This window comes from Malurus melanocephalus, unplaced genomic scaffold, assembly GCF_030028575.1.
Source record: "Malurus melanocephalus ecotype Western Australia unplaced genomic scaffold, MMel_1.1 scaffold_125, whole genome shotgun sequence".
Taxonomy (NCBI): Eukaryota; Metazoa; Chordata; class Aves; order Passeriformes; family Maluridae; genus Malurus; species Malurus melanocephalus.
Window position 1 is genome coordinate 174,723 of NW_026623357.1, and position 27,460 is coordinate 202,182.

A 27,460-nucleotide genomic window follows, 5' to 3' on the forward strand; every position below is an offset into this window, starting at 1 on the left:
TGAGCTGGTGGCATCTCCCAGCCAAATCCTGCCAGCCCAGTTGGGCAACGCAGGCTCCCAGTTTGCTCTGCTCTCACATTCCTGGGAGGATTTCAAGCTCGAGCTCCCGGAATGGAAACAGCTTATGCTGAGGGTTTTTGATATGAGAGATGAAATAATAATTTTGAGGAGTCAAAATTGTGAAATTTAGGCAGGGACAGCCATGGATCCAGCCCTACAAATGTTCCTCCTGATCAGCATCCCCACACTTCCCCTGTGCTCCTGTCGCATTGAGGGGCGAGGAGGATGAAGGAGGATGAGCCACCCGTGTTCCTCATCATCCAAATGATTCCACTCATAGTTTCCTCCCCATTATTCCTATTCCTACCCCTATTAATTAGAAAATACTTGAGAAAATCCCTCAGAATTCCCAATCCCCTGGGAAATCCAGCTGCTTTCCAAGCCCAGCAGCAGCTCCCACTGGGATGCACCAGCCCTTCTTCACCCAGCAATGCTTTCCCCACGCACAAACAACCATTCCCACTCACTTTTATTAATGGGATCGGCCATGGGGATCCCGATGCGGATGCAGTTGACGGCCTCGGGGCTGTCGGGCTGGGGCAGATCCTCGCAGTTGGGCAGCTTCAGCCTCATGAGGATCATGGGGTTGGACCTGGCGAAGATGTACTCGGTCTGGCACAGGACGTTCTCCAGGATCTCGCACTCGTCGCGGCACAGATCGCGCGGTTTGGGGGCGGCCGAGGTCTCGTCGCAGTAGGGGAAGGCGTAGTGGCACAGCGAAGGGATGGCGAACTGCGAGCACTTGTCCGACAAATGGCTGGACGTGCCGATCATGGTGAAGGCAGCTGGAAAAGCACAGCGGGGATTTGATTTGGGGATGTTATTCCTGGGAAAATCCTGCTCCCCACTGCAGCTGGGCAGGTGATGAGCAGGAATGCGCAGCGCTAATTACGCTGGAAGTTATTAACGATGCTGATTTCGCTGACGGGGAAAACACATCTGCTTTCTGACACGGGATTAATGCTGAACTCTTACCCAGCCCCCAAACTCAACTATTCCTTCTTTTCCTCCCAAATAACTTCAAATACTTCACAAATTCATGTCATATTTGGAAGCCTCTTGCCCAACAGGTAAACCCCAAATTCCTGCACTTGTTCCTTTGTGGAAAATGATGACTTTCACACAATCCCAAAAAACTTTTTCAAACCAAATGCTGTAACATTATGAACCAATGGCTGCACGTTGCATTTCTTGGGGGCAATGAAGAATGCAAATCTTTATACAGTGTTCAGAGACAAAGGAACAAGAGACATTTGGGATATTCTGACAGCAAGAAAAATAAAATCCGAATATAGAGGTGATTACTGTGGCTAGGATGAGGCAAGGGGGGGATAACGAGTGAATAAAAGCAGTTTATGAAAGTTCTTTATTGCTGTTTCTAAAACCCCAGCAGCTTTTTGGGCGAAGCCAGCTGGGTGGGGAAGAAGAGGAGGTGTTTTTGACCCACCTGTGATCTGATTTTCTATCTCACCCTGCATGTGCAGGGACTCCATGTAGATGGTCCTGTTCCCAATGAAGCGGGCGCAGGCGATGCCCCTGTAAGGCTGGCAAAACCCATCCTCCTCGTACTCATCCCTGAAATCAGCCAGAAACACAAAGAGGTGACTGTAAAATACGGACAACAATCAGGATTATTTCTTTCTATTCAGCAAAACCTGGAATATTTGTTTTTTTAAAAAAAAACCTTCATCTGCCTGGTAAAAAGTGGCATTTCAGCTTAGCCAAAATACACATTAATGTGGTATGAAATGAGTGCTTTTAAGGCTCTGCTCAGAAATACACCCAGCCTTGATTAGAAGAGAAATATAAACTGCCTGGAAAAACAGGAYTTATGTTTATTTAAAGCAGCTAACACATAGTTTTCTATTTTTGACCCAAACTCGTACTTAATATTGATAAACACAGCAGGAAGAGTCATGCAAGCAGAATTTGGAGTGTATATAGAAAACCCRAGCTCTGCCAGCACTGATAGCCTGGAAATGGGAAATGTTTGCTTGATCTGCMGTGTGTGGTAACATTTAGGGCTCAAACAGGACCAAAGATGGGACACGAGTTCAGCAGACACATTTCTTTCATTAGGTGCTTTGTTTTAGGCAGCGGAGGAGACATCGAATGCAGAAATCCAGATGGGAAATGATTTGCCAGGGTTCTTCAAACAAAGCAAAGAGAGGAAATCGTGGAAGCTCTGAAGAGCAGGGCAGACGTTGGGAGTGCTCTGAACAGGGAGGTTTAGGAGGTTTTGAGGAGGGGTTTTAATACCAGATCCCTGAAATCCCAACTGCATRAATCAGCTTTTAAATTTCTTCCTCTGAGGATCCAGTTGGAAATATTTTGCACGGATATTTTGGGATGGATTTTCTGAACAGACGCTCGGCTCTGCTGAGATCCCAGTGAACGGAGATGCTTCACGACAATTTGCTGATATTTTCTTTGTTATTCCCGCTCCAGACAGCTCCTCCATGGCTCTCGGATTCGGATAAACGATATTGGAATATTGTAGGGATGCTGACAGCCGGGTAGGGAGCAGGTCCCTCCCTTTGTGTGCAGGATCCTCCCTCCCCCAGACACCGAAAGCCCGACAGCGGAACCACACCACGCCTTAATAAGGGAAAAATCAGACCTTTTTTTTAATCAACTCTGCCATTAAGTTTAACAAAAGCCACTTTCAGACCTTGGCTGTGAGGGTTTGGAAATGCAAATCGCACGGGGTGTCTTTGAAGTGGCCGGGTCATTGTGCGCCACCTCCCCGGTCCCGGTGCCCTGTCACCCGGCCAGCTCCAGCTAATGGGATTAGCGGGGAGAAGCGCTGGGATCGCCTTCCAGGACACCCCAAACATCTCCCGGAGCTCCCAGAGCCGCGTCCCGGCAGTCACGCCGAGTTCACAGCGAGAAACCAAAAACGCGGGGATTAACCGCGGTAATTTATGAGTGTGAAAATAAGGGGGTGGGAAAGACGGAGGGAGAGATGGAGACTCGTCCACGGACACCTCACCAGCTATCAAGTTTGGGGTTTAAACACTCCCATCAGTTTGGGGTTTAAATACTCCCATCAGTTTTTTGGTTTAAATACTCCCATCAGTTTGGAGTTTAAATACTCCCATCAGTTTTTTGGTTTAAATACTCCCATCAGTTTGGGGTTTAAATACTCCCATCAGTTTTGGGGATTTAAACTCACCTATTAGTTTTTGGGGTTTAAACTCACCCATGAGCTTTTGGGTTTAAACACACATATCAGTTTTTGGGGTTCAAACACACCTATCAGTTTTGGGGATTTAAACTCACCTATCAGCTTTTGGATTTAAGCACACCTATCAGTTTTTGATTTAAACTCAGCTATTATCAGTGTTTGGCTTCAAACACAGATATCAGTTTTTGGCTTTAAATTCAGCTATTATCAGTTTTGGCTTTAAACACAGCTATTATCAGTTTTGGGTTTAAACATGGTTATTATCAGTTTTGGGTTTAAACACGGCTATTATCAATTTTGGGTTTAAACACGGCCATTATCAGTTTTGGGTTTAAATACGGCTATTATCAGTTTTGGGTTTAAACACGGTTATTATCAGTTTTGGGTTTAAACACGGTTAATATCAGTTTTTGGTTTTAAACACAGCTCTCCGTTTCTTGGGATCAACCCTGAGCCCCGCATTCCTTTTCCCCAGCCCACGTTTCGCATCCCTCGCTGCTCCGTGTTAGGAATCGTCTCATCCCTGCTCGGATATGGATCCGCTTCTCCATCCTGATCCCGCAAACAGAACGATCCCTTTGGCTCCAGGGGATGGAAATCCGGCCTGATCCAGCCGTTAATGTGTTAACATTTACAGACGAGTTAAATCCCAATGATTAAGTCCCAATGAAAAGGAAGTCAGCGCAAGGCCGGAGGCGTTTCTGGTTGCGGATGGACTCAATCGCTGGCGCAAATTCGGGCTGAAGTGGRGAGGAGAGCGGCCAGCAGGTGGCAAACAGGAATTCCAGGCTGCAGGAACGATTCCAGCCCAACCGCAGAGGGTTTGGGGTGTGGGAGCTGCTTCCTCCGCTGCCCGCACCCCACAAAACCCMGCTGGGTGTGGGGTGAGGCTGCACCAGCCAGAGAGCGCTGCATTTTAGTGACCAGCACTAAAGATTATTTAATTTTTTTCCAGATTTGGTTTCCCCTCTGATTTCTGTGTCACTCCATCAATATTTCCAGGCTGGATGTTCCTCCTGGAGTTTGTCACTGCTCCAGGATCCTGCTGTTCCCCTGGACAGCACCTCTGGCTCGGTGCAATTCAATGGAGGATTGAATTTATCCATCCTTGGGTGTCTCTGACAGCTCTGAGTTTACAGAAGAGCTTTGAAGGTGTCCACAGCTCAAATCTCCTCAAGCCCATTCCGTTCTGATTCCATCTCTCGATCTCAGCTGCTCCTCCGGTGAATCCTGAGGCTGATCCCACTCCCAGGGCAGCACCTTTCCCAAACTGAGGAATCCCTGAGTGCCTCTGCAGCTCTTTGAGCATCCCCAAACCGGGCAGGACAGAAAAACATCAACGATCAATTTTCAATATTTATTCTGTCTGTTCACACCAAGGCTGGAGGGRCTTCACAGAACCATCTCCTCCAAACACCTCTCTGAACACAAATCATCTCTGGCCAGCTCCACCTCCCAAAATCCTGACTTTGCTTTGCCAGGTTTGCTCTAAATCACAAGAAATTGCCCAAATTTAAACAACATTTCCAGCAAATGCCAACAACACCTCCAGGAACTCAGTTCAGYGAAAGCTTTTTAACCAGGCTTTAACGTGAGCTCATTTAGAAGCATTTAATTTATTAATAGAAAATCAGAACCTTGTGAGATTGCATTTATTTTTACAATCCAATGTTTTAAAATGCATATTCCAAAGGTGGTATAATTATGTGGTCATTTGATCCACACTCGATGGATTTCTTTCTTTCTTTTCCTTCTCTCTTTATCTCTTTCCCTTACTGCTTTAAGGAGGATTTGAARGAGTATTTAGGAGGATTTACAAAGAATCGTAAAGAAATTCTAAAGAAAAAAGTGATTTTTTAAAACAGCATTAACACACCACATGGGAAATTATTTTTGAGCTATTTTTCCATCTTAAGCACTTTTTTTCTTCCTCTCCTATGGAAGAAAATCCAAATTTCCCATTCTCCAGCAATTTCAGACCTGGTTTATTCCCTGCTAAAACCAATGCAGATTTTCTTTGCCTAGGAGGGTTTTTTTTTCCAGAAAGCAGCATCCCAACCCTTCCTGGGTGTTGGATATTAAAACACAGCTTTGAATTCTTTCAAACTGACAGAAAAACCTGAAATACTCAACACCACAAAATTTTCAGGTCCCATTTTCTCTCTCCCTAACTCTCTCCTGCTTCCCCTTCTTTTCTGGAGTCACAGCTTCATTTCTGCTCCTCCCTCCCCTCTCCTTCCCCMGAACATTTAATTTGTCTTCTGTGCCTCAAACAGTTCTTTCTTCTGGTGACCTCATATTTTTAACCTTGAGCGTGATGAGAAACAGACTCCACCRACCTGACACTCGAATTAAAAGCCAAACACACGCCTCAGCACGAGTTAATTAAAAATAATACCCATAATTTTAGCTGGCTCGAGCTATTATTCGACCAGAAATTTGCACCCATCGATAAATGAAATCCACAATTGGTGCAAAGTATAACAAAAAGCTCGAATTTTCAGAAATCAGCTGTTTACTCTTCTTTTTCTTTCCCAGATAAAAATATTTCTCGACAGGAGAGTGCAGATAGGGGGGGTTGGGAACAGGGATCTCAGGGAATAGGGACAGGAGGAGAGGGAACRGCCCCAGRTTGGGCCAGGGGASGTTTAGGGTTGATTTTGYGWGGGTTTTAYAGCACCCACAGAAACATTACAGCCCTTGAAATAGGATTTCCCTCCCAATTAAAKGTTTTATGGCACAGGGGAGCCTCGTGTGCCCCAAAGATGAGCTCAGATGTTGTAAATGGGCTCTGAAATGTCTGAGAGGTTCTTTATTCCAGCCCAGGGCAGCTTCAGAGCAGCATTTGGGGTTTGAGGTCAAACAAGACCATACAAGACTTGGACCCAGACCTGCTTCACAGGAGAGAAGTTCCATTCTCTCTCTCAGAAAATCCTAATAAAATCCCCATTTCTTTTATCAATTTTCTGGCTCAGTTACACCAAACTCATGACAGCCAGAAATCATTTCATACCCCAAACACCCCAGCTACGGAACAGATAAAATACATATATGGAATACAGAAAGTTGTAGGATATTTTTTCCCTTTTTTCCCCTCCACTAAAGCTTTTTCTGCCCTTCCCAGGGGTGAAACATTGGGAACCAGAATGGTGGAGACAGAGAAACCTGAGCAGCTCTGAAAGCCTGGAATGACCGTGATCCCCCCAAAGCAGGAGAGAAATCAGGACCTTGGCCTCCAATCCTTTAATTTTTTGTTGTGTTTTATTTTTTAAACTGCTTAAGGTTCACCAGCAAAGCCCCAAAACAGAGCAGGAAGTTCCCAAAGGTTGGGGCTCAGGTGAATTTTAGGCTGAGGTGAATTATATGCTGAGATGAATTTTAGGCTGAGATGAATTTTAGGCTGAGGTGAATTATATGCTGAGATGAATTTTAGGCTGAGATGAATTTTAGGCTGAGGTGAATTTTAGGCTGACGTGAATTTTAGGCTGACGTGAATTTTATGCTGAGATGAATTTTAGGTTGAGGTGAATTTTATGCTGAGATGAATTTTAGGTTGAGGTGAATTTTATGCTGTGAAACACAATCCCTGTTCCCAAACAACAACTCCATTTCTAATTTATTTGTTCTATTTTAGCAGCTCTTCAGTGAAAGGACACGGAAGAAGGAACCGGGCTGGATTTATACACAAATAAAACCACAGATCAATAATTTTCATGTCCTGTGTTGTCTCAAGAACAACAAAATCAGGTCTAATCCCACATAAATCAGAGACTCTCTAAAGCATGAGTTTTTATTTGAGGACAAGACACAGATTGAGGCCAAGTCCTCCCAAACCCAGCAGCACAAAGCCAGGCTCTGTTCAGCCAGGACTGAAACCCGAGCCAGGCCGGGGTGCCTGAAACCCATTGTTCCTGGAATATTGTCAGATCTTTCCTCACAGCCTCCAGGCTCAGAGAAATCCCACTAAACCACTTAAAATGTCCTCTGATTCGAGCTAGATGAGATTTTTTTCTGATTAAAACTGCTTAAAAGAGCAAACATTGCCTCCTGAACTCCAGAATTCTTCACAGAATCCCGGTGGTTTGGCCCAAAATGTTGCTGTGAGATTTGAGCAGCTCCACCAGGGATTTTGGGGTTGGCTTCAAAGGAGCTGTTACCTGGAATGACCACATGAAATATGGGAAAAGCAGATTATGGCTGTGCTCTGAAGCGGGGCCAGCTGAGGGGCTGCAATTTTGATTTTCTGGGACAAAATCCTGATGGGCTCTGCTCCGTTCCAGCAGGGAATAACAGGGAATTTGGGGAGGTTTAATCCCTGCACACTGAGGGAGCACTCTTTTCCACTGGAACATTCCCATTCCAGCTCCCAGCAGATCCCTGACCCCACAAATTTCAGAAACCCCAAATTTGATGGGAGCAGCACAACATCCTCATTTTCTCACCTCATCCATGAATCTCCAAACTGCTGCCGAGCCCAGCAGCCCCCAAATCCCACAGCAGTGGGAATCCTCCCTCCCCAGGGCACCAGAATCACCAGGCAGAGCTGAAAAATCCCAGCACAGAGCTCCCCTTCCAGAACAAACCCAGGATTCCACATCAGGCACGGGAAGATAAATCCACATTTTGTGCTGTTCCATTAGAGGGCATCCTACAACATCCTTTTGTGGTCAGAGGCTTCTCCTCGTTTATATCCTCAGCAAAATTCATGATCTTCCACGAGGAGCCAGGAACTTCCACACTCCCAGCTTTTTGCATCCTTTGTGATTGAATTAATTGCATGAATAAATTCATTTTCTGGTTTAGTTTCGTCTGTGTTTTTCTCCCCACTCCAGGATGGGAGGATTTTCACTATTTTTCCACAATCTGGGATGTGAATAAGCTGGACACACCACCACAAAACTGATTTCAGACCTCAGGACAGCTGGAGATCACACTTGAAATGAGAGACTGTAAGAAGTGAGCAGATTTGATCATGTAATTTCCAAAAATCTGCTATCCAAGCCCTCGTAATTGGCAGAAAAAAAGAATTTAATAAGTGGAAAAATCTGTTGTCTCAAGGCTGTGGTATCGAGGATTTTGAGAATGGTAACATCAGTAATTGAAATGGAGTTTGAATTTAGAGATAAAAGCAAATATTCTCAAAAAAGTGCCCAAGACAGAAGCTCCACTGCCAAAACACAACGTGGGAAGTGCTCAGAGGTGGCAGCAGGAAACAAATCTGAGCTCCAGGGAGTGATTCCCACCCACAGGAGTCCCCAAAAACTCAGGTTTCAGACATTTTGATAACACAGGTACAGACAGACACAGTTTACGAGGCTGAAAATCAGCGAGAAGCCCCTGAGTGGTAAAACGTGCCTGCAGTGATAAATATTTTCCAGATTGGGCTGTGACAGGGATGAAGCACCTGTAGGTGCACGRAAATCACTTCACAGACGGAAGGATCTGAAGGTAACAACGCTGCAAATGAAGAAGTCTGGGCTGAGAAACAGGAGTTGACACGAGAACATGAAAATGTAACTCAGATAACTCAGCTCTAATAAATTACCGTCCTATCTGACTCAAAGCAGAACGGAAAAGCGTTCCTGCCACAGCGAATGACAAATGAACTTCTGACTGCTGAAATGCAGGATTAATGGAAACACACGAGAGACATGAAAGGACTTACGAGGATCCYGGGCTTGCTGTTGGCGGGGGACCTGGAAAAGTGACAGAAGAAAAACAGCGGGATGAGTTACGGCGAGGCAGCGAGCAGGAAGTTTTGTAAAGGTTTTAAAAGATAAAAGCGCCAGCTTTGTCGTGTTTACGTGGTTGGACAGAGGAGTGACAGCTCCTCAGTGCCACAGGCAAGGCTGGGCTGGCTGCAGAACACGACAGCAGGACAATAAACAGGTGAGGAACTCACCTTCCTCTTAAAAATAACTTGGGAGAATATTCAGGGATTAATTTCTGATCAAAAATCAGAAAATATGGGAGATTCATGAAAAAATAAAACAAAATTCATCCCATCCATCATTMACTGCGTGCTATTTGTCCCGTTCCAGAGAGGATCGACCAGGACTGTGTGCAAATATCTTCACCTCCGTGAATTATTTCCCCCTGCCCGTGGAGGAGGAGGAGGAGGAGACACACAAAACCTGTTTCTTGTTTGAAATCTTGTGAGTGGTRAGATCAGCTTTGAAGGCAGTTATCTCAACACAAATGAGCAGTGAGTGCTCATTTCCCTGGCAGGTATGGATGTGTCTCACCCCTCAGCCTGCAGTGCCAGCTGAAATCTCTCACTCACCGCACACAGAGGTCACCCAGGCTCTCCAGGATGAAATATTTTTTTTCTTCTGCTCTGAATCTGCCCAGGCATCCCATTAATGGGGACTCAGCCTGGAGCAAAGGGGGCTCAGGGGGCTCTGCTGGCTCTGACAGGAGGGGCAGCCACAGGGGTTGGGCTCTGGCCCATTCCATCACGTGTTGGGAAAATTCCTCCTCCAAAAGTGTTGGAACACTCTGCTCAAGGCAATGGTGGAGTCACCATTCCAAATGTTCCAAAATGTCTGGATGTGACACTTGGGACGTGGTTTAAGGGTGAATATGGAGATGGTGCTGGTTGATGGTAGCACTCGGTGACCTTAAAGGTCCATCCAACCTGAACATTCCATGATTTCAAAAAATGCAGCTCCCATGGATCCAATTATTTGGGAAATCTGCGGATGGGGTTAAAAGGGCAGAAATCCTAACCCATGCAGGACAGACATCAGGTCTGACAGCTCTTTTAGTGATGGCAGATTGGCTCCTCAGCTTCACTGGATCATTTCTCCAAACTCCATCCCAAGGAATGGCTCTGCCCTGCCCTCCTGACACCTTCCCCGGGCAATATGTAGAGATTCCACGCCTCTCTGCACAATCTGCATTTAATAATTTAAACCAACCTGGCTTTTCCAACCTGAACAATTCCGCAACGTGCTGATTCCCGCAGGATAAACGCCGCTTTTCCCAGCGCAACAACTAAGAGTTTGGCATGCTGAAGAGGAGGAAACTCACCGAATTTGACAAAGAGCACCCCGGTGGTGGACACTGTCCTCCTGCCGTTGGTGGCCACGCACTGGAAGTAGCCGGTGTCGGTGGTGTCCAGGTTGCGGATGCGCAGGCGGGAGCCGTAGGGGGTGGCTCGGAAGGAGATCCTGCGCGGCTCCTGCACCACGGGAGCGTCGTTCTTGAGCCAGCGCACCGTGGGAGGAGGGTTCCCCGACACTTTGCAGTGCAGCTCMGCCGTCTGGCCCAGCGTGGTGGTGATGTTGTTCATGGGCTCGTCCAGCGTCAGGAAATAATCTGGGATGGGAGAGGAAAGGAGGGGAGTGAAGAGCTCCGGAGTGGGGAATGTCATTGTGGAGGAAGCTCCTGCTTGTCTTGGAAAAGGACACAGAGGATATCAGGATTCCCACAGGTTCCCTCTCTTTCTCAACATTGTCCTGTTTGGCTTCATCCAACACAGGAAAAACACTGCCTCTCTTTTTTCTTTTCTTTTCTTTTTTCTTTTCTTTTTTCTTTTCTTTTTTCTTTTCTTTTTTCTTTTCTTTTTTCTTTTCTTTTTTATCCCTGACCAATAAACATGAAGCCAAATCTCAGAACTCCAGCTGTTCATTTTGTTGCTGATCTGCCTTTGTCCGTGCTAGAAACCACAAAATACAGGAATACATGAAATGAACCATTCAGAAGTGAAAATCTTGTTGCCCAGAGCAGCTGTGGCTGCCCCCGGATCCCTGGCAGTGCCCAAGGCCGGGCTGGACAGGGTTTGAAGCACCCTGGGATGATGGAAGTTGTCCCTGCCACAGCAGGGGTGGGATGGGATGAGTTTTAAGGTCCCTTCCAACCCAAATGGCTCCAGGATTTTGTGATCCTGTCTGCTAAATTCATCCGAGATTACTCCTCAAATCCATAAATTTTTGCATTCAAATAATCAACCAGACCGAGCAGCTCACCTGAGAAGGGATTTAAAATGAGATTTCAACAGGGCAGGTTTGAAGCCATCGGGAGCTTTGTGAGAGGTTTCTCACATGAAAAGGAGTTCTGGAACTGAAAATGAGCTGCACCAAACCCCTGGGATTGTTACTGAGACATGGAAACGATGAGCATTCCTTCCCTGGCATGCTCAAAACTCATCCATCACTGCCATTGCCTGGTGTGGAGGGGCTGCAGAGAAGCCCAGCTCTGTTTTTATCATGTCTCTCACCTTCCAAAGCCCTCAAAGGATGAAATTGTTCCCTGGGAGGGTGGGGAGGCTCTGGAATGGTGTTCCCAGAGCAGCTGTGGCTGCCCCTGGATCCCTGGAGWGCCCAAAGCCAGGCTGGGTGGGGTGTGGAGCTCCCTGGGACAGTGGGAGGTGTCCCTGCCATGGCACGGGTGACACTGGGTGGGATTTAAGGTCCCTCCCCACCCAAACCATTTCACCACAATCCCTCTGACACCTCCCTGCCATCAACACTCTCCAGATGGAGCTGATTCCCTCTGGCCCAAAGACCAATTTCTCAGCAAAAGGACGGTTTTTATGTGCTGGGAATGGACCAGCCTGGTGGCACCGGCCCTCGGAAAGTCTGAGCTCCRTCCTGGCTCGGAGCAGTCTCGGGTGAATCAGCTCGGCTGTGATTTTTAGAAGAGCCAAAGGGAAGGAGACACCCAAAGCCAATCCGAGCTCACACGGGATTTGTGCAACCAAGGCCTTTTCAAAACAGCCCTAAACCTTTTGGCTCGGGRTGTGCAGCCATAAAGCGAGGATAATAATCCCTCTTACATCACGGGGAGGCTGCAATGTACATTAATGAGATAATGCTCATAAAGCACTTTGAAGGTGAAAAGTGCTACGCTGGGCTAAGCGTTATTATTRCATTTTAAGTGAAATCTCAGGGTTTCAAGCACACAACAAAAGCCTGTCCGTATTTTAGAGCAGGGCACACTTGGGAAACGTTTTAATTTCCAGAAGTACAGGAGAACAGCCTGAAAGAGTTCTAAATAAAATTTAGCCCACCTATAATTTAATAATAGTCAAACTGATTTTTTTTTAATTTGTAAAAACAATTTACTGCTGGGCCTAGACMCCGAATGCCAAGTTTCAGCCCACAGAGAGGTTTTTTTTTTTAATGGCTGAGTTATAAACCCTTAAAAAATGCTGACAGCCCCTTTACTAGAGCAGCACTAGCGGGTGCCCTATAATGAACTTTTAAATGACTTGAGATAATATCTGGAAAGCCAAGCCTGAAATGTATTTCTGGGTTTGAGCCRTTGCCAAGGCAAACACAACACATCATAAGTCATCCTCCTGATTCCGAGCGCATAAATTGGAGAACACTGCACATAAAACCCCAAATCTTGGGTATCCTTCGTGGCCAAACTCYGGGCTGGTTTGATGTTACAGAGCAGCAACAGCTGTGAGAGGACGAAATGTGGAGCGTTGCRTGTCTCGGGAGAAGAAAAGGCTCTGTATTTCCACAGCTCTGCCTTGACATTGTTAAATAGGAGCCTGCCCGGTCCTAATAAATCCTCCACTGTTCCACCACTTTTAAGTGGARCCCAGGTGGCTTTCAAAATAAAAGCTGGTCCTGGCTGGCTGAAGAATGTTGATCTACTCGGTGACCAATGGATGTTAAATTGCCAACCACCATCTCCTTGCAGGAGATGGCCACAGTGAGACCTTTTCCCCCAGCACGGTGTGTGCTGCACGGTTCTGATTTCACCACGTGTTTAAAGCACGATGGAGATGCAGGATTAGACCCTGAAAAGGTCATTTTATAAGAAAAATTGTTGTTTTGTTTATCCTTCTCTTTGTGCGCTTCTGATCTTTAGGAGGATTCGAAGAAAAGCTAAAATCGAATTGGGAAGATTTAAAGAAAAGCTGAAATCGAATTGGGAGCATTCAAAGAAAAGTTGAAATCGAATTGGGAAGATTCAAAGAAAAGCTAAAATCGAATTGGGAGGATTCAAAGAAAAGCTAAAATCGAATTGGGAAGATTTAAAGAAAAGCTGAAATCGAATTGGGAGCATTCAAAGAAAAGTTGAAATCGAATTGGGAAGATTCAAAGAAAAGCTAAAATCGAATTGGGAGGATTCAAAGAAAAGCTAAAATCGAATTGGGAAGATTGAAAGAAAAGCTAAAATCGAATTGTGAGCATTCAAAGAGAAGCTAAAATGAGTCTCTGCTCCAGCCCAAGCCAGTTTTGATCCAGGTGCACACTGGGCTGAGTTCCTTCCCTGCAGATGGGGAACACCACAGCTCTCTGCAAGGAACAGCAGCATTCCCAACTGTTTATTGCACTGATGGAATCCTGGAATTTTTGGGCTGGGAAGGACCTCAGGGATCAGCTCATTCTTGGGCAGGGACMYTYCCACTMAACCAGGCTGCTCCAAACCCTGTCCAGCCTGGCCTTGAATTATCTTTGGGAACAGAAAGGTTTGGCAGCTCCCTTTCTTTGTCACTGCACTCACTGGATTAAAACCCACAAATGTCCCRGGAAAGCTGAATTTTCCTTCCTTCAGAGCCTTGGGTTATCCTCAAATCCAGTCTGGTGCCACACCTGGATGTGCTCAGCACTCACAGCCACCACTGGGCTCACACTGCTGCGAGTTTCCCACGTGGAATATTTGTTTTTGGAGAAGGTGAGCACACTGAGGATGCTGGAGGAGCTGCTGGCTGCTCATGGAAAAGCAGGAGCCAGCAGGATTCCTGATGGAAGTGTGGCCATACACAGGGCATGTGTTTGTCTGCTGGAAAAGGGATTTACCATGGATTGATCCCTGGATCTGTCCAAAACTCACACAGGAGGACAATTCCCTGTGGGGCTGATCACCAGCCTAAAAGAGGGAAAATAAAAACTCCCAGCTGGAATTTCACTGRTTTTAAATGAAGAAAAGTAGGGAATGACAACGGGAGGAAAGAGGTGCCACACTCAATCTGGCAACTTGTGGAGAATATCAGAGTTAAAGAAGCCCAGAAAATCATGGAAATGTCCAATGTCAGCACTCTTGGGACAAAAGGAAGCCCCCTGCTGCCTTTTCTTGCCCAGTTTAATTCCCAGAGGTTTTCCTCACTCTGTGGATGTGCTGGAGTCAGTTTGGGATGCAAATGGAAGCTCCAGGCTGGGTTTTCCCTTCCCATCCTCCACCCGAGGCTCCAGTGAACCCAGGAGAGCTCAGAGCTCAGCCAGACAGGGCACAGCTCGAGGCCTGATGGCTTTTCACATCTCCACATCACTCACCGTGCTTGGCATTCTCAAAATTAATTGTTATATTCTGATTTATTCATTTTTATATTCCGTAATTGGCGGCTTAGAGACGGCGCTGGGCTYGCGGAGAGAAACCACAATTTTTTGGACTTACAAAAAAATTATCCAGAACCTGGATCCGGCTGATTTTGGATGAAAAGTGGRCAACTCCCTGYCCTCCAGGARCAGTTGAGATGCATTTGAGGGTCAYTTCTGCCCCTCCTTTCATGAGGTTTAAGGACAAACATCTCAGAGGCCGCTTTGAGGGGAAATGAAGCTTTTCTTGACTCGGTTTTATAGTCCAAATAGGAAACCTCTAAATTTTATCACCAAAAAAAAAAAGTGATTTGGAATTGGTAAACAAATGTCCACATCCACCTATAAAGCCACCTACTGAAAACCATCAAGGGATTTTGTTGTCACTTTAGAAGYTGCTCTGCAGTAAAGAGCCACAAAGAAATACTCAGGCATTAAAGGGAGGGTGCATGGAAAGGTATGTGCCTCAAGATTAATGCCGTGGAGTCAAAGAAAAGCTGTTATTTCTGACATTTTGACATAGCATCACTTTAGGATCTGGTTCTTATTAGCCTTTTCTGTGCCTTTTAAAAGTCTCTCTTTTTTTTTTTTTTTTCCGACCAAAAAATGTCAGGAAATTTGGAACAGAAACGTACAATAAAACACGTCCCTTGACCCTCCGATCCATCAATCTTTCAAATAAACAAAGATAGCTGGATGAGCCAGGAAAAGTTTATTATATATCGTTACCTTATGTATAATGGTCAATATTCACTGCACRCACTCAGATTGTATAAAAAATCCAATGTGAGCAAAGCTTTTCCATGAAAAATTTTTGCTGTGAAAGCCTGAAGTTACTCGGGGTGGTTTCGTTTTCAGGCCGCGTCGTGTGACCTTCGAATTTCACACCCTGTATTATTTATAAATGAGACATTCAAGAAACACAAATTCTCAAATAAAAACACTCGCTCCGTCGGTGGAAAAGCAAACAAAAGCAGCTAATGTACTGTGGCTAAAAAAATGTTCAAACAAAGTCGCTGTAATTTACTGCCCTGCTACTAACGGGACCCCACAAATGGAATCAGAGCCCTGAGCCCCATCAGGGGAGCTTGATTTACCCCGTACCCCCCAGATAATACAGGAAAATAAAAAGGTAAATTGTGCATGAATGTGAAAGCTGTAATTCTTCCCCTTTCAGCGCACGTATCGAGTTCACATGCAGGGATTTCAAAGGACAATCTGGGATCTCCRAAGGATTGGGGGCTCGACGTGCCAGGTTTGGTTGTGTTTATGTTGTTTAGGATGCAGTTTGTCAAAAAGTCAAATTCTCCCTGGGAGATCACGGAGATTTTCCCTCTGGGAGCTCCCAGAAGGACAAGAAGATGGAAGATGGAAGGTGGCAGATTTGGCTGGGATTTGTCAGCGAGGGTGGCACAGCTTCCCTGGGGAATCGTCCAGAGGGTTCATGAACAGCCTGGCTGTGCCCCAGGATGTCCTGCAGACCTTCCATGGTCTCCTTCATTGCAGATCCTGTCCAGCCCTTCCAGGGAATGTCCTGCAGACCTTCCATGGTCTCTTCCTTCATTGCAGATTCTGTCCAGCCCTTCCAGGGAATGTCCTGCAGACCTTCCATGGTCTCCTGTTCTACAGATCCTGTCCAGCCCTTCCAGGGAATGTCCTGCAGACCTTCCATGATCTCCTCCTTCACTGCAGATCCTGTCCAGCCCTTTCAGGGAATGTCCTGCAGATCTTCCATGGCCTCCTCCTGCTCTGTAACCACTGTCCAGCCCTTTCAGGGAATGTCCTGCAGATCTTCCATGATCTCCTCCTGATCTACAGCTCCTGTCCAGCCCTTCCAGAGAACGTCCTGCAGATCTTCCATGATCTCCTCCTGATCTACAGATCCTGTCCAGCCCTTCCAGGGAATGTCCTGCAGACCTTCCTGTGTCTCCTCCTGCTCTGTAGCTGCTGTCCAGCCCTTCCAGGGAATGTTCTTCCCACTCCAGGATCTCTGGGAAGTTCACAGCACACAAATTCTGTCCCTCTCCCATCCCTTGTTCTGACCCTCACAGCCATTTTCCACTGTCCAGGGGATCCTATCCCAGGGAGGGATGGCAGAGGTGGTCCTGGATGAGCTTTGGAATGTTGAGGATAAATCCCAGCTGAACTCTAAACTGGAAAATCCTGGCTCTGGCCACCAAGCTCTCCAGGGAATGTTTGCTCTGTGGGATTGGGAAGTGATTCCACACAAAATCTGTGCCCCACAGAGGTTGTGGGGAGCTCAGAGCCTGTGTTTGGGCTCAGGGATGTCTGGAATTGGAAATGTTTCCCAAATTCTGATCCATTCCAAGGTTTTATCYTTGTTTGCCAGAGCTGATAGGCCACGAAAGGAAAAGGAAAATGAGCAAAACTCACAGTGGTGATTTCTTGGGAAGCTGGAGGGGAGGAGGAGGAACCAGCGGCAGGAAAGGGCTGCTCCCAGCCCCAGCACCCTCAGCTCCAGCCCAGCCACAGCCAGGACACRTCCCCTGATCTCAGGAGGAGGCTAAAGGTGGGAATGGGGCACTGAGAGGGCTCATTCCAGGAAAGCTGCAGCGATGGCACTGTTCCCTTATCAACRCTGCAGAATGAATGGCCACTGAGGCTGAATCCTGCTCAAGTTAAAGGAAAAAAATACTCCAAAGCCAACTTTTCCTGGCAAAAACTCCAGTATCATCTTTCCCGAAGGATGAGGAGCTCCCAAACAATTCCTGCAGCTCAGCAGATGCAAATGGGCTCTCACTCCAACCCAGGCCTATTTCTTTGTAAATAAAATGATGTGGAATGGAAGGAAAAACCTCTCCATCTATGGTCCCTTTAGTGGGAGAGGAGGAGCGGAATGAAGGCTCTTCACCACTGGAAAGAGTTTGGAAAAGAAGATGGGAAATTGGGGGTTTTCCAAATACAGAGCTGGAGCTGGAGCTTGTGGGGTGAGAGGAGAGAAGGGAAGGAGAAATGTGAGAAATCCCTGAGCTAAAAGAGGTAACACACGGGGATGGGGCTGTTCCCAGCCCCACAGAGCAATGAACCCGAGTCCCCAGGGCAGATCCCCCATCTGGGGCTGCTCCAAAGAAATTCCCAATGAAACTTCAGCAGGAAACTTGGGAATGAGAATCTTCACATCCTCCCCCAGCCCCAAGGAATTCCCAAAGAAACTTCAGCAGGAAACTTGGGACTGAGAATCTTCACATCCTCCCCCAGCCCCAAGGAATTCCCAAAGAAACCTCAGCTGGAAATTTGGGAATGAGAATCTTCACATCCTCCCACCAGCCCCAAGGAATTCCCAAAGGAACCTCAGCTGGAAATTTGGGACTGAGAATCTTCACATCCTCCCACCAACCCCCTGCAATAAATGGGGCTTTTCCTACCACCAGAGCCCCCTTTTCGCCCCAGTTTCACTTATTTCTTCTAATAGAATTAAATATTTATTGGATCATATTTTCATTTYTCTTTCTCCCTCATGGCATTCTCTCTGCACGCCACGGTTTACCAGTAAGGAAAGAGAGTGAAATGCTCAGAGCTAAATTTCCCCCATTTTAAAAGTGATTATTTTTTATTTTTTAGGCACGGTTTGTTTGTTTTTCTAAGGTTTTGGTGAGAAACCACCTCCTCCCTCCCATCAATCGTTGCTTTCAACAGCTCTTCACGGGTGGCTGCGTCTCTTTTAAATTCATTTCCTGTTAAAAAGAATAAACAGGCAACTGTTTAATGCTGTCGATTTAGCTTATTTAATCGAAATTGAAACCTGAATGGGGCTCAGTCGTGAGATAATCGCTGCAGAGCTCACCCAGCCAGGGAAAACAGCAGATTAAATCGTTATTTCAAAATGCACAATATTCTTATGGAGGAGGACAGGTTGGAGGAGGAGATGCTCGTTCCCAAAAGGCAGCAGGTAGGGTTGGAGCTGGGATTTAATGGGGAAATCTGGCTGGAAACTGCTTTYGTGTGGTGAATTTAATGGGCTCTAAAATGAGTTTTTAATTGATGAAATGGGACCTTCCTGACCCCCTTTGTTTGCTGATTTTGGCCAAGTCGAGAAAATCTGAGATTTTTAAAGCTGATTTCAGGTGATTTTGGGGTTTTTTTTCTGCCTGCTTACCTTTATCTAATTCACTCGAGATGTTCCATGAYGAGGTGGGCATGAAATCGGCAACAACTGAGGAATTTGCTCCTGGAATGGAAAAAGAGAAAAACAGAGTGATCTGTTAACCTATGGATTCTACATCATCAGGAATGGAGCTGCTGTCACAGGAATGAAAGGGTTTAATGAGACATTTGGGCAGCAGGAGCTCACCTGGAAATATTTCAGCACAAAGAGCCCACAAAACAGTCGTGTTCTGCCAACAGGTAATAACACACATCGACCAAAACAAAACAAAAATTAACAACAGCACTGTGACCACATGGAATATTTGTAATTTCGAATTCCAGAACGAACAACGCTATGACCACATGGAATATTTGTAATTTTGAATTCCAGAAGGAATAGCACTATGATGACATGAAATATTTGTAATTTCAAACTTCAGAACTAACAACGCGATGACCACATGAAATATTTATAATTTCAAACTCCAGAATGAACAACACTATAACCACATGGAATATTCATAATTTCAAACTCCAGAACGAACAGCACTATGATCACATGAAATATTTATAATTTCAAATTCCAGAAGGAACAACACTATGACTACACAAAATATTTGTTATTTAGAACTCCAGAATTAACAGCATTATGACCACATGGAATATTTATAATTTCAAATTCCAGAACTAACAATGCTATGACCACATGGAATATTTGTGATTTAGATCTCCAAAATGAACAGCACTATGACCACATGGAATATTTGTAATTTCAAACTCCAGAACGAACAGCACCATGACCATGTGGAATATTTGTAATTTAGAACTCCAAAATGAACAGCACTATGACCACATGGAATATTTACCATTTAAAACTCTGGAGGGTTCTTATTGATGTTTTCCTAACCAGGCTTTGAAAACATGACCATGGCTCTCCCAGAGCACCCTCCCATCATCCCATGGACAGAGGAAACCACATTAGAAAGCCAAACTTTCCTATTTGTCATGGAATATTTATAATTTCAAATTATAGGTAGTTCTGCAGGCTGATGGCTGAGGGATTTCTTATATTCCTCAATTAAAGCTCTGAAAAAAGCATCACTGTGCCCTTAAAAAACAATTTATTTGATTGAAAGGAGCTCACAGAGCAGCTAAAAAACCACGTCAGAACAAATCAGGCTGATGCAGAAAATAAAATATCCCAGAAAGAGGTGCAGGAGCCACCCCTGAACTCCATTTCTGTGATGATTCAGGATTGCTGTGCATGAAAGTGAGAGCAGTGACACCTCCCTTGGAAAGGCTCCGGAGATTCCAGGGAGGCTCCAAGGGAAGGGATGAGTCAGGGATTTGCAGGCGCTGGATCAGACTTGCCCGTTCACTGTCAACGCTTGAAAATCGGGGGAAAATCTGCTCAGTGTCAGAAYTGCAGGATCRCTGAGGTTGGAAAAGCCCTCCAAGGTCATCGAGTCCAGGCTGTTCCTGATCCCAYCCTGTMCCCAGCCCAGAGCTCTGAGTGTCACATCCTCRTTCCYTGGACAYTTCCAGGGATGGGGACTCCAACCCCTTCCAAGGCCTGACCACTTTTCCATGGAAAAATTCCTCCTGATGTCCAACCYGACCCTTCCCTGGYRCAGCTTGAGGCCRTTTCCTCTYGTCCTGTCMACATTTCAACTAAATTTTAAATACGGATTTTAAAACTTAATTCTTAAAAATTCCTTCATGCCCAGCTCTAACTCAACCAATGAGATTTGTTTGGAAGAAGAGTCAGCCTGAGAAATGTGAGCCATTATCCCGTTAGGGCTGAATGTGTTTATTTGTGGAATCATTCCAGGTGAATGATGACTCTTCTTAAKGCTGGCAAGGTAATTAGCTGTTCCACCCTATTAAGAAACGTTGGGTTTGAGTTAATGAGCAGCCCCAACAGCCGAGTAGAGTGGATTCAAACACACTCCCCATGGAGATGTTGGCCAAGATCTGATTTTATCRCACAGGTATTGCACAAGTGTGGAGTGAATTTCACACGTCAGGCCTTGTAAAGCCTTTGTGATTAAATAAACCTCAGTGAGGTTTACAAAAAGCTGTACCAGGAGTTGGGGAGATGAAACAGAGACTGGGAGTTTAAAAAGGAAAAAAAGATAACCAAGATGACATCAAGCCCAGAAATAATTGAAGATTTGWATGGGGGATAAATCTGTTGTACAGAAAGAAGGAAAGGGCAGAATAAGTGAGGGAATGAGGATGTTTGCCAGATTCCAGAGCACGAGGGGTGTATGGATGCTGAGTGGAGGAATGGACACGTCCAGTGGGAAGTGGGGCCTGGGATGGACCTTAATTTTGGGCACAGAGCTGAAAATTCCACTCTTTTTAAGGTGGGAGATAAATCCAGTTAAAACATTCAAACAAAAAATTCCAAATGTCTTCTTAACAGGCATCCTTTGCATCACATCATTAGCTCACCCTACACCCCAATTCCATACTTCATTTATGCAATTATTGATATAATCAGGAGTTAAATTATTTTTTCTGATAGAAAAATGAACGTGATTGCAATGCAGACCTCACTGCATCAAAAAGAGCAAGGAGGTGTTTCAAGGAGGAGTTAGAAGTCAGAATAATAAGATAAACTATTAAGAATTCATGTTTAAAGTGCATTAAAAATGAAGTTTTCCATTTGCAAGCCTCTTTCTGAATGGGAGCAGAAAGCCTTCCCCAARCGAGAGTTTTGTTATCCCGTGAAGGAATTTGCCTAAGGAAGCGATAAAAGCCCAATTTCCCGAGACATTAAAAACAAGATTGGGCAAGACACGAGTGSAGACAGCGCCGGGGAGTTCTCCCACGCCGGCAGCAGGGTCAGGGCAGGACAGCATCCCGGGGGGTTTGGGCACAGCTCCTTTGGGCCAATTYGAACATTTTATAGCTGCAGATCCACCAGAAACATCAATCCCCCCTTAAAGAGGGGAATAAAATCTCCAGCAAGCTGATTCCTCAGCTATCCCACTCTGACAGAGCTTCAGGAAAACAGGAATGGCAGATAAAGTTATACAGGCTCAGAGAARAGCTAATTATCCTAAGTGCTCCGTATTTTTTTGCTTTTCTGCACATTCCAGACCAACACTTCATCTTTGCCTCCGTCTGGTTCCTACCTGACTGATCCCTTCCAGGATCTCCCCTCAGATCTGCCTCCTGGCTGTTTTTCCTCTCAGCCCTATCTCCCTCATCTTCCTTTTCTGCCTTTTGCATTCTCTGTTCCGCCGATCCTTTGTGGGTTCCCCACACGTTTCCATCTGATCTCCCCAGATATTTCATTTTGCAATCAGCTGCTTTCCATCCACAGCCCACCCAGAGCTGCTGAAAGAAATCTAGACAGACTGTAATGGATAAAACCCATTATTTACTAATTTTCTCATCTGTTTGAAAGCTGGCTCCATCCTGAAATTTCTATCATATATCTCAAATTCCGCATATACCTTTTAAGTGTGAAAGGATTTCTTTCTATATCTGTTTTAGAATGCTCCTCTTTCCAAAGGAGGTGGGAATTGTGAATATTTCATTCAGCTGAATAAGGTAAAAGTGCAGGAATATGGAGAATTGTTGAGCATTTCTGCTCTTTGGGCAAGGCAGGTTCTCTCAAGGAGAATTTACTGCCTTTAATAGGATGAAATACCAGAGGGCAAAATCTATGGATACTGATCCTCATCCCACGGGACAAACATCCCGTGGATTATTTAAAAAAATCATTCCATATTAAAAATATATTCCTAGCAGGATGATTTCATTTAGAGCAGGACTGGGAATTGTTAGGAACCCCATTCATATCCCATCAGAGAACCTCAGCACTGTCAGCAGCACCTCTGTGCCTGGGAGTTCTGAACCTTCCCCAGGGCTGGAGATGAAGGCAAGGATTTAGGATTTACCAAATCRCAGTCGGGAAAGACTCTGAAAATCATCGAGTACCCAATCCCAACCTTGTCACCATCCTCATTTAGGATGTGGAGAAGAAACAATCCCAGGGCCCTATTTCTGCTTTCAGGGCGGGGAGTTGAAAGTGTTTCATGCACCTGACACCTCTGCCTCGCCTTTTCCTGCAGATCTGGAAGATCTTCCCTATTTCTTTCCCGTGAGGATTCACCAGCTGTTGGCTCAGCWGGGGTTTCCAATATCACCCACCCCRAAATGCTACCGGGGAGATAAAAACTCATTCTCAAAAACGTCATTGTGAAGATTTGTTCTTGGATATCCACGTCATTAGAAAATGATGCGATTGCTGCATAGGAGTGTCTGCAAACTCTAAAAATACCTCTGGATGTTTTGGCAGCAGCCCGGTGGCTTCCACGAGTCAGTATTTTTAGCAACTTGGTCTTTGGTTAAGGTCATATCATTAAAATTTGTTTTCTTCGGCGGGATCGGAGCCACCTCTTGGAAGAAGAGGTTTTTAAGAGGCCCGTTTTATATGCTAATACCTTAATCCTAAATTTCTAATTACCGCCCTGCAATTCCCTTTGATTGCRGCTATTAATTACAGATTATCATTAATGTTAGATGGATTTAGAAGTCACTGAGGAATCCGGGTGCACTTTACATCGCTCCAAATTGGGTCGTTAACAGTTCCACTTAGGAAGAGCAAAACACAGCGCCCCGGAGCAAGGCACGGCTTTAATGACAGGGAATGAAGAAAAGAAACGGCCACTTGGCCGAGGGCCAGCATTTCAATGCTCACACTCGAGCCTTTGTGCTGCTGAGCCGCAGAAATTCGGCCACAAAGGCACTTCAGGGCACTTCAGCCGGACCTGGAGTACCGCATTCCTGAGATGGCACCGCTCAGGTGGRCTCGGGACGATTCTGCGCTGCACAAATTCACAGGATCTGCAAGTTTTTTCTAGGAATAATTATTTGCGCTCTGCTCAGTATGAAACACCAGGGATGCGGGAGGAAGGTATTGGAGGAACACAGTGTTTTCTTGCCCAAAAAGTCGGGTTTTTTTTACAAGAATCCAAAATCTGGTGGATCCTTGGTTGTTGTAACASTGGAAGAGGGCACAGCAGAGCTGCTTGCCAGGCAAACTTACAAAGGCTGGAAATTTGCATAATAAATGCAAATTTACCATCTCTTCAAACCCACCTGAATTTTTTTTTTTTTCCATGCCCTGAGCTCTTCTGGGCATCTCGGACTGGCAGAAAGAAGGAAGGAAAAGTGGAAGATAAAAGCACCCAAAGGAAACTGGATGATTGCAACAGGAGGATGCAAAAAGCTGATAAAAGCAGGAGAAGATGACCGGATGGGGCTCGTCCAGAAGCGAATGTGACAGAAACAGAGGAATCACAAAAACCCATCGGATATCATGAGAAGGAGAAGGATGTCCTGGGGCACTGGCAAGYGAAGATGCTTCAGTGCCAGGGAGGGATGGAAGRAGCCTTGRGAGGCAGCACAGTGGCACAGCAACKTTTGKGTTGTCCCYCYAAAAAGAGTCTAAAAAGCATTRAGATCCCTCCAGARCMTCCCTTGCAAAGCCKTGTTYYTCCAAGTGACCACAGCCCCCATTTCCTTATGGAACCTGCTCTCCTGAGCACCCCAATGCCCTGCCCAGCATTTGGGGGCTGCCCCTCTCCCGTTTATTTCCCTCACCCCAGCAGAATGGTCGGGACGGGCGCGTTTGGAGGTTRAAGTGGCTGTGCCGGGCTCTGCTCTGCACCTGCCGGGTGTCCCTGGCTTCCATCAGAGCCACCGCACTAAATCCACCCGCAAAGRCTCAAAGGAGGCCGAGGCAGCCAARCCCAGGGAGGGCAAACGAGAAATCCTTTCCATCGGCCATAAATCGCGGCACACCGTAACTCCCCGCGCCCCGGCCGACAGCGCAGGACGAGGAGAGCAGCAACCCACAATTAAACCCTTATAACCCGTGCAGAAAATTGCGGCGCAAGGCTGCCATGTGCAAACCCACCGCTGTTTGCTCGAGCCCGATAATTATTTTTGTTGCAGCGACGAAAAACGCGCCCGTGTCAGCTGATGAATTAATGGGAGGGCATGAAACAATTAYTCCTTAAACACCCAGCGGGCTCCCCAGTGTAAACAGGCCGGTTTTTCTCCCAGATCCTCGTGGTGCGGGGCAGATTTTGCCCTGTGACTTATTGGCTGCCCGTGACGGAGCAGTAAATGCCGCAGCCCCGCGCCGTGGGTTTAACGCGGCTCGGCGGTGATTGATGCTCAAACTGCCGTCTGGAACACAAGGCCACTCTGTGAAACCTCTGCTAATAGAGCACAATTTATATAAAAAGGGGGGAATGTAAATATTTAACCAGAGCTGGATGCTTGGGCCAAGCTGGGACTGAGCTACGTTGATTGTYCGGGAGGAGTTTACAGCCTGGTCTAAACTCATGTGAGCTCAGAAGGTGGATTTCAAATTTAATTTTTCCTGCTAAAAGGCTGATTTCGTAAATTCTGTTTCAATCGAGCAGATGGCACTTGTGAGAGCTGCTCCGTGTGTGTGGAGAGCTGGGCTCGGCTCAGGTTGGGTTTCAGACCCTGCAGGGACACAACACGGGCTGTCCCTGTCCTGTCCCTAATCCTGTCCYTGTCCTGCCCTCSYGGCATTCCTGATCCAGGCTGTCCTCACAAAAGATATTACGCAGGTAATTAGTGCGCACAAAAGGTTTCCATCAACGCTTCGGAGGTTTCTTTTTAATCCCCTCATTGATGGAAGGAGTTAATTGATTTAGCCACATTTACAAGTCATTTACTGTAAGGAAGTTTCCTACATCCAAGGTTCAGCAGGAGCTTCTGGGTTCAGATGCTCACTATCARCAAGAAAAATGAAATCCAAACTTAACCAAATATATTCCCACTGCTGATTTTGTGGGATATTAAGTTCCATCGCTGCCTTAAGCATGGTCTTGCACCATATTCCCCACAATTTCTGAGGATATTCCCGGGAATCCCATCGCATCCTGGCACGCAGAGCTCAGCACTTCGAGCCCCTTAACAACAGACCCCAAATCCAGAGACGTGACAAAATCAACCTCCCGAATCCTTCAATCTCGCAGCAATCCTTCTGCACTTCCCAAAGCTCGGTCGGGGTGAAAGAGCCGCGTCTAAACAGCACAATTAACGCTTCGCGAGCCTACACCTTAATTACACCCAGCAGCACAAACGTCTGCGGGTTTCGTGACCCCGTAATGGCTCGGCCACGCAAACCCAGCCCTCAACTCTAAAATTTAACAGCCTGTACAATGGAAAACCAACAGGAGCGGGGCAGAGCTGCGGAAGCCTCACGGAAGGATGAACCGCTGATGTTTTTGGTTTTTTTGGTTTTTTTTATTAGCCCGGCAAACAAGAAGCTCGGCGTTCGGCGCGGCGCTACCGCGGAGCTGCGGGGATTGGGTTTCAAAGCCGTGGCCACTGCCGTGTTTTAAGGAGCTCGTTAGGCTGGAAATGGATATGGGCTCTCTCTAGAAGGAGAGGCAATTCAAATAAACAGGCTGAGCGCAAGGAAGTGCCAAGGGACCCCCCATTCCCTGACCCAGGAGCTGCAGACATGGTTTGGGCTGGCTGCTCCCGGTCCCGGTTCTCCAAACCAAAAGAACACAACATCATCCTCAGCAGGCGAGCAGAGCACGGGGCTGCCAAAGAGAGCCCGGGGACGGCGCTGAGTTCGAATTGATGCCTAATCTGGCTACCTAAACCAGGGCTGGGCACAATTCAGAGAATAAAATAAATTCTGTTCATTGCAGGACCTTCAGGGCAGTTCCACACCCACAATGGACAATGGCTCACGTTTTTTTCACCCTTTCTCACTTTTGTCCATTTGCACATCGGGGCTGAATCCTCCAATTGTAGCTCAGCCAGTGCAGTCATTCACTCCAAGTTGGCTCCCCCAATTCTTTGGGGGAAAATGTCTTATCTGGGGCCTGGCACAGGGAGGTGTCCTTGATTTTGGGGCTGCAGAGGAATTGTTTTGGGTAAAAATGGGAGAGCAGGAGCTCAGCACTGTCTGTGGAGTCTGGAGTTAAACACTGAAGAATTTCAGGGAAATAGAGAAACTGAAATCCTGAGAAATTGAAACTCCTCAATTTCTGAGTTGATACACAGAAACTGAAATCCTGAGGTATCAGAAAGCTCCCACACCCTTTACAGGGCTCCGTTCCTCTGGTGTTTCATTCATTGCTCAGCTCCGGGAGCATCCAGGAGCATTTTATATGGACTATTTATGGGATTTTGTACCGACTATTTATGGGATTTTGTACGGACTATTTACGGGATTTTGTATGGATTATTTACGGGATTTTGTATGGATTATTTACAGGATAAGGAAAACACAGCTTGTCCCAGAGAGCTCCGAGGCAAACGTGACGCCGGGAAATGGAGATGCTGGAATGTGCCGGGGAATTCTCCCTCATTTCACTGTGGGTATTTACAGACTGCTCCTCCAGCTTTTCTCCACTCATCTGTAACGAGTTCCCAAACCGCTCCTTGTGGTCAAGGCGAATTTTTGTGCTGTTTAGCTTTTCCAGTTCCTCAAAGTTCATTCCCAGGTCCTTTCCCCACGCTGCCAGGAGCTCCACCCTCTGCTTTGCCCCACTCAYCCCATTTTACCAAAACAAAGAAAATCCTGAAGGATTCAGGATGGAGAGAGACCGTTCCCAAGTACATCCCTGATCTTTTGAGAGATGGTTTTTTGGGAGGAGAATTCCTGCCTSAGAGMCACAGAGCACTGATTGCACAAAGTYTAAACACCCCATCAGTGATAGGAGAAATATGGTGGAAATATTTATTTTTCTTTCTGGCAATTGTCTTATCATTTTCAGGATTCTGGTCAAATATCACAATCTAACAC

At 46.1% G+C, this 27,460-nt stretch overlaps 1 protein-coding gene across 1 annotated transcript in view; it reads right to left on the minus strand.

Moving 5' to 3' along the window:
• Positions 1–27,460, minus strand: part of ROR1 (receptor tyrosine kinase like orphan receptor 1) — a 126,783-nt gene that overhangs the window by 10,955 nt on the left and 88,368 nt on the right. The window contains exons 2-6 of the mRNA XM_057370427.1: positions 18,644–18,715; positions 10,280–10,567; positions 8,913–8,943; positions 1,508–1,635; positions 528–845 (exon numbers count right to left, since the gene is read on the minus strand). Of these exons, the coding sequence (XP_057226410.1) occupies positions 528–845; positions 1,508–1,635; positions 8,913–8,943; positions 10,280–10,567; positions 18,644–18,715 (837 nt within the window). The remainder of the gene's footprint in view (positions 1–527; positions 846–1,507; positions 1,636–8,912; positions 8,944–10,279; positions 10,568–18,643; positions 18,716–27,460) is intronic.